This window comes from Rattus rattus, chromosome 6 (genome assembly GCF_011064425.1).
Source record: "Rattus rattus isolate New Zealand chromosome 6, Rrattus_CSIRO_v1, whole genome shotgun sequence".
Classification (NCBI taxonomy): Eukaryota; Metazoa; Chordata; class Mammalia; order Rodentia; family Muridae; genus Rattus; species Rattus rattus.
Genome location: NC_046159.1, coordinates 98,422,760 through 98,430,762, shown reverse-complemented (window position 1 = coordinate 98,430,762; position 8,003 = coordinate 98,422,760). Strand labels below are relative to the sequence as shown.

The 8,003-nt window shown below is 39.1% G+C and overlaps 1 protein-coding gene across 1 annotated transcript; it reads left to right on the top strand.

Annotated features, from left to right (window-relative positions):
* Window positions 1–3,415: 3,415 nt before the first annotated feature.
* On the top strand, window positions 3,416–4,441 carry LOC116902872 (olfactory receptor 9A4-like). The gene has a single exon (XM_032905203.1). It carries the CDS (start codon window positions 3,497–3,499, stop codon window positions 4,439–4,441), a length of 945 nt encoding a protein of 314 aa, XP_032761094.1. The 5' UTR covers window positions 3,416–3,496.
* Window positions 4,442–8,003: the final 3,562 nt, after the last annotated feature.

Genomic DNA, 8,003 nt, shown 5'->3' with positions numbered 1-8,003 from the left:
TATATAATGTTATTTTTCTTTCCTAACTGAAGGTTTTTATTTAGTCTTCTTGTTTTATGAATTGGCTAAAACTTCTAATACATTGTTTGGTAAAAAGTCTTGACAATAGTTATACTTACCTTGCTTCTCATATTAGAAAGACAGTATTAAGTTTTTCCTTAATAAATTTGATAGTATTTAGTGTTAGATTTTTTTCATAAATTTTATTTTTCAGTTTAAGGAGGATTTGTTCTGTTTCTAATTTGTTCAGAATCCTGAATCAGTAAGTGCTGATTTACGTCCAATGTCCTCCTGACCTTTTAGAGATGGTTGAGAATTTTTCTCTTTAATTTATTAACATTCCAAATTAATGATTTATCTCATATTAAGTCAGCTTTGCATTTCTAGAATAAAATGACATTTTAATTATTGATTCTCCTTGCTTGGTGTGGGATTCAGAACTATTCGTGTTCAATGTTCATTGCTAAGCATATTTATTTTCCTGTAAAGTCTTTGGTGCAGAGATCAAACTGACCTAACGAAATTAATTGGAAAGTGCTTTCTTCTCTACTTACTAGAAGACTAGAACTGTAAGATTTGCATTTTTCCTTAAATATTTGATAGTCAAGCCATCTGGATCTACAATTCTCCATGTAGGAAGGCTTTAGCTATGGATTTCATTTTCTAACATTCACTCCCATTTATTTTTTGAATCAGTAGGTCGTTTTTATTTTTCAGAAGATTTTTCATTTTATCAGATGCATCAACTTGTTTCTTTTCTACAGTATCTTAATTTATTCTCTGAAATTCATAATTAAAGTAGAAATTAAATTATACCTCCACTTCATAGTGGGTCAGTTATATAAGGAGATGATTTCAAACTTGTTGGAGTATAATTTTGTGCCAGATAAAAACAAAAGTTTCAACTTCTCTACATTTTGACCTAGAAATTCAAACTGTAGAAATTCATTCTAGAAAAAATAATTGTGTGTATATTTATAAGTATCTAAGAGTACATATGGTATTTTTTTTAAAACAACGAGCATGGAAAAACAAAGAAACTAATAAAATGTCTGCAAATAAAAGAACAAAACATCAACATTATTGAGTATTATGTAAGAGAAAAAGGTGCAGAAATGCAGGGTTTTCTGGAGCTGTATATCTTACATGTTGTTAACTGAGGTAGGAAAGGTTGCACAACAGATTTTCACTGCACCCTCTTTAAAGGAATATGAAGATCCATAGTTAGAAATTCCTCTAAAATTACATGGCAAGCTGGGCTTTAGCAATTAAAAAAAAACAGGAAGGAAAATTATTCCCAATTTATCCCCTTAGGTGCCAACTGACATTTCAGTATGAATAGGCACACTTAAAATGAGAACGTAAACGCAGACAAATGTTTTATAATGCACACATATTCTGCTCTCTCCAGCACCAAACAGATTTCTGATTTGCATTTTGTCAGTTCTTCCAGGTTGAGAGCATAGCTGTCTTCAGAAGCTTCCTCTGCTCTCTCTACTTGGAAGAGGTCCATCTGGGCCTCAGCAACACACCGTAGTAAAAAAGGAACGGCAAGGATCCTGCTGGAACACATACAGATGTACATATATTTAGAAGAAGGAAAATCCAAGATGTTCTGTAGCGTGCAGTTAGAGTCGCAGGTGGAACTTGTCCACAGCATTCTGCAAGGTCATGGTCGGTACTAGCTGTAAGAGCCATTGTAACCCAGATGGAGGATGTGTCAGGCTTCATGAAAATTCTAGGATCTCATTAAGGCTTTTGACGTGCTTGAGATGAAGGCATTAGAAAATATTAGTGCACATTTTCAAGGAACGTTATGGTGCCTCTGAGAGGATGGAACTTACTCGAGTTTTGAATAACTTAGAATCATGGGAAAAGCCTATGATATAATGAACTGAGAAGACGAACTTCTTTGAGTCTGACACAGTCCAGACAACAGACCCTGAGGCATTGTGGGAAGGCATCCTTAGATTAATATGTCTCTGATCAACAAGACTTCAGCTCCTCCACTAAAAGACTTGGGAAAGTTCTGCAACTTAATTGGCCAAAAATGAAGATAACTAAAACTTTTCTCCCTGATCTCCCCAGATAGCTTGCTGAGAGACCGCTCTGAACTTGAGTTAATTAAGAACACATACCTCAGTGACTTTAGTTCCTTTGGGAAGGAGAAAAGGGGTGGAGGGGAGAGAGGAGGACAAATCCTCAAGTCAGTACATGCTCATTGCTAGACTTCTTCCTAAGCTCCTGTATAGATGCCCCTGCCCTCTTCACCATGAGAGGAGGCTCCAGGAGATTGTACAGCCCAGCACTAGCCAAGAAGGAGTTTATTTCTGCTGGGTCTGTAGAATGTCAGAGCAACATGAAGCCCCTCTAAAAAGGTCAGGTTTTTTTGTTGTTGTTTTGTTGTTTTTGTTTTTGTTTTTTTTTGTAAAAATTCTGTCTCTGTGAAGGAAAAACTGGAGGGACTGGGGTGGGAAGGACTTAGGTGTCTTATGGAGATGAAAAAAATAGAGCTGTGGCATCGGGGAGGGGCTTCAGGGTGGACAGCGCAGCACACAGCCTCATACAGTACGCCCTTTTAGATCTGGGCTGCCCTAATAAAGATCAGAGCAATTCTCTCTCTTCTGCCTCATCTTCATTTTCTGATGTTAACACAAAGACTGTGAAATCAAAGCAGACATTGATCCCTCCCAACCATTTTAGCCTTGAATTCTTAGTCTGTCCATTAATAAAACAGCCACAGAGGAATAGAAAGGGCAATTAAAGGAAGGGCAGGGAGGAAGGACAGTGTTGATGTGAAAAAGGAGAGGAAACTAAGGTGAGTAGGACTGAGGAACTACAGCTGAACTAGTCCTGGCCAGTATATGTCATAGTTATTATGACAGTATATGTCATAGTTATTACGACAGTATATGTCATAGTTATTAAACAAAAGAGAGGAATAAGCAAATAGATATGGAATATCAGGTAATAAGTGCTATGAAGAAAACTAGAGTTCACAACTGAGAATGCTTCCATGTTTGGGGAACAGTGACTGGAAAGAGGTTTTTGAGGAAATGACAGTTAAGACTACAGAAGTGAGAAGCAGAGAGACCCAGGTATCAGAATATCCAATATTTAGGTTCTTATCCATACCAATTACTATCTGTCAATATTTATAGGCTTTTGAGGATGAACATAGTTAGAAAAGAATGGATCTGTTTTGGAAAATTACGCCCATCCCAGAGTTTTCAAATGGAGATACTGGTGTTCTGTGATGTTTTAAAATCTGAGGACGGCAGGAACGTTGGCCCTAGACACTGACCTGACCTTTGCTCTGTTGGCCTTTAGATGGCTCTGTGTGGTACTGCTTATGCGAAGTTCTTTGCACTAACCTTTACCTGGAATGCCTTTCTGTCTTCTGGCGCAGTTAACATAGGAGGAAGAAGGGCAATTCCATAACCTGAAGGATCCGTTTGACATAGACCTAAAACTGGGACGCAAAAGTCAAACTCAAATGATGGACAATCTCTCTAGTGCGACCGAATTCTGCCTTCTGGGTTTCCCTGGATCCCAAGAACTACACTACATCCTTTTTGCTATATTCTTTTTCTTCTACTCAGTGACACTGCTGGGAAACATGGTCATCATCATGATTGTCTGTGTTGATAAACGTCTACAGTCCCCCATGTACTTCTTCCTTGGCAACCTCTCTCTCCTAGAGATCTTGGTAACGACTACAATTGTCCCCTTGATGCTTTGGGGGCTTCTCCTCCCTGGAAAGCAGACAATATCTCTGACTGGATGTATTGCCCAACTCTTCCTTTACCTCTCTCTAGGGACCACAGAGTTCGCAGTACTTGGAGCAATGGCTGTGGACCGTTATGTGGCTGTCTGCAATCCTTTGAGGTACAACGTCATCATGAACAGCCGCACTTGCATTTGGGTGGTGATGGTGTCCTGGTTGTTTGGTTTCCTTTCAGAAATATGGCCAGTCTATGCCACATTCCAGTTTACTTTCTGCAAATCAAATCTGTTAGATCATTTCTACTGCGACCGGGGCCAATTGCTCAAATTATCTTGTAATGAAACCTTTCTCACAGAGTTCATTCTATTCTTAATGGCGGTTTTCATTATTGTTGGATCCTTGATCCCCACAATTGTCTCCTACACTTATATCATCTCCACCATCCTCAAAATCCCTTCAGCCTCTGGCCGGAAAAAAGCCTTCTCCACCTGTGCCTCCCACTTCACTTTCGTTGTGATTGGCTACGGCACCTGCTTGTTCCTCTATGTGAAACCCAAGCAAACGCAGGCAGCTGAGTACAACAGGGTGGCTTCCCTGCTGGTTTCTGTGGTCACTCCTTTTCTGAACCCCTTCATCTTCACTCTCCGGAATGACAAAGTCAAAGAGTCCCTCAGAGATGGAGTGAAGCGTTGCTGTCTGTTCTTCAGGGATTAGCTCTTCTCTCAGTTACTCTTAGGTGACATAACCTAAAAATTTCAGCTTCCCTGGTCCATTAAAGTTGTAGTAAAATCTGAATCCTGGGCACAAATTACAACCATGTAATGGAAGACCTACTTCCAAATCTCTTCCCAAGGCACTGCAAATGAATCTCTTTTTATGCTAACTAGAACCTTCCAGACCTCATGCCTGCTTCTTAACACTAGTGAGCACAAGGAAGAATGTTCTTGAAGGTACTACAAGAATCAGAGCAAGAAAACAGTTTCTTAAACATCCTAGACAAATTACTCTGAAGACTTATCTTCTAGAGGAGAGAAGTGATGGGAGAAAAGACAGAGTGTGAGAGGAACCACTGAAAAATGCAAACATAAACATGGTCGCTTCGGTCCATCAATTGTGCAAAGACATTCTCCATACATTAGTGCAGTTTGTGACAAGATGTACATCTACATTTTTAAAATATTTGGGTTCTCTCTCTATTTGTAGACTACATGACAATTGTCCTGGCTCAATTGTACATAATTGACTATAGCATTGTCCATATATTGCCACAAAAACAGTCTAGGGTGGTGATGGGGCACATGGCAAATATTTCCCCTGGAAATTCTTAGTAGCATTTAGAATAATTGGGAATAGGAACAGGGAAGATGTCTTTCCCCAAACTTCAGAGTATTGCATAAGCTGCTCCTCTTAGAGGTGGGCATAGCAATATATATATATATATATATATATATATATATATATATATATATATATATATATATATATTTGTGCATTACAGCTCCTGAAAACTGCCATTCCTGTTCAAACTTATTCCAGTCTAAGATTTCTAACTTCAAATTTCAGACACCTTGCAAATGACTTCTCTCCATGCAGAATTTTAAAAATGAGAAGCAATTCAGGAGTTTGGGTTTATGTGAAGTAGTTAAGGGACTTCGCTTAGCATTAGAGGAAGGAGTTTAGAAGGAAGAGAGGAGAGAGAGAGAGAGAGAGAGAGAGAGAGAGAGAGAGAGAGAGAGAGAGAGACTAACTGGAAATGGTGTAGGCTTTTGAAACCTCAAAGACCATTTCCAATGATTCACCTCCTCCATCAAGGCCAAACACCCTAACTTTTGAAAACTGGGAACAAAGCACTTAACTTCTGTAAAATATAGTCTTTTCTTCCTTTAACGTACTTGAGGAATATATGGACCACAAGTAATCTCTTCTAAGGCAATTGTAGGCTGACTCAAGTTGACAGTTAAAGCTAACTATCAAAAATGAAATAACTGGGGAGGGGGGGCAGGGCTGGAGAGATGGCTCAGAGGTTAAGAGCACTAGCTGCTCTTCCAGAGGTCCTGAGTTCAATTCTGAGCAACCACGTGGTAGCTAGCCACCATTTGTAATAGGATCAGATGCCCTCTTCTGGTGTGTCTGAAGACAGCTACAGTGGAGTCATATACATAAAAATAATTCTTTGGAGGCTGGTAGGATGGCTCAGGAGCTGGCTGCTCTTCCAGAGATCCTGAGTTAAATTCCCAGCAACCACATGGTGACTCACAACCATCTATAGTGGGATCTGATGCCCTCTTCAAGCAGACAGACGTATGTGTAGCAGAGCACTCATACATTAAATAATTTTTTTAAAAGGAAAAGATGGAATAATTGGCTATTTATAGAACAGTAGGACAAAAACACCATCAATAGACTTCTTTCTATGGAAGATACTGGTATCAGATTGTTAGCAGAATACACATCTATAGTCATCTCACACATTGCCTTAGGAGATGATGCTTGCCTTTTTCATAATCTGATTCTACCTTATCTTCTAAAAGCATAACAACAGTTTTTGACTCTCAACATAAACTTGAAAGCTGAGACGACCATCAGATTGAAGATATTATTCATTAAAACTGAAGAAAGCCTGGCCTGGTATGTACAAGGGAAAGAATGGCCAGGGTGTGGGAAGTGTGCTCAGAGAGTAGCATCTGGGGAATACTTGGAATCTAAAGCTGGGCAGGGGAAAGTGTAGCTTTAGAGGTTTTTCTCCACCATGCAGGATTTAGCACTTTAGCTAGTAGTCTAGAAATATGAGTCTAATATATGCCATTTGCTGACTCATAAAAGTTTTCAAAAAGCAATAACTTTCATTAAAGTAATAGACCTTCCAAATACAGCTAGAAAACTATGGAAGGAGGGACTAAATGGCCTAGAAAGTAAAAATGCTGTAGTTAATCTACTACATTAGACAGAAATCCTACCAGCTGATCCTGTTCCTCAGAGGCCATCAGGACACTCTGTCAAGCAAAGGTAATTTCCAAAAGTGTTATTTAGGAGGACATTACTTGTGATGGCTTGTTAGGAGCCACCATTTCAGAGCTGGCTCTTTAATAGAAGGACACACAGCTGGCCACAACAGCAAAGGACAGATGAATTAAATGTTAGATGGGAAATGTACCCACCTATCTTACGAGGCAGAATGGTTGAAATATCAGAGAGAAGTAACATAAATGATGATCTTTAAAGGCGGGTATTAGAACATGATGTGTATGGGTAAGACACTCATTTGAGTACCACTTACAATACCTAATGAAAAGTGCTAACGAGAATACTGACAGTGGTCACTAATGCAAAGTCGTGGTCCTTCCCCCAGTCTCCATATTTGAGTTCTCAGATCCATTGTTTACCAAATGGGAAACTGGCTGCAGTGGCCCAACAGAAGGAAGGCTTCTGTGACAGAATGAGAATAGATCCAGGAAACGTTTCTTCATCTTTCCCAAAATGGCTCTCAGTCATCTTCATCAGGTAGCCATAATTATAAATGGGGGTGTTCTAGCTTTATTTCTGCTGCTGTGATAGACGATCCTGACAAAAGCAACTTAGAGTTGAAAGGAGTCTATTTCTTCTTACTCCAGATTACAAGCCGGCCATCATTGTTGAAAAGTCAAGGCAGGGATTTCAACAAGTTGTCACATCACATCCAGGGTCAAGAGCAATGAGAAATACACATATGCTTACTTGATTCTTTGTGTTCAACTAGACTTCCACTCTTATACAGCTTGAGGACCTCCTGACTAAGGGAATGGTGTCACCCACAGTGATCTGAGTCTTCCTATATTAATTAACTTAATTGATTAACCCTATGTACAAAACCAACCCAATGTAAACAACCCACATTGAGATTCCTAGACGAGTCTAGATATTTTTTCAGATTGACAGTTAAAGCTAACTATTACAAGAGGGATAATCTGATATTTATTGGGCTGTAACACAAAAGCAATATCAATGAATTTTTAATGCAAAACATACAGACTATTAGTGGATTACTCATCTAAAGTTTTTTCATACTCATTCAAGTGATCCTCTTCCTTTTCTTTTCTCTTTACACCTTCTTCCTTTATTCTCCTTCTTTCAAATAATAGTCTCTCTGTCTCCTATTTAGGTCTCTGACTCTTTTTATCACATACATGTGCACATGCATACACACTGGACAGGGAAAACTATAAGGCATTGTGCTGGGGTCTGAGAGTACAGAGATGGAATCCAGACTTATTTGCTCATTAAAGAATTGAACCACTTC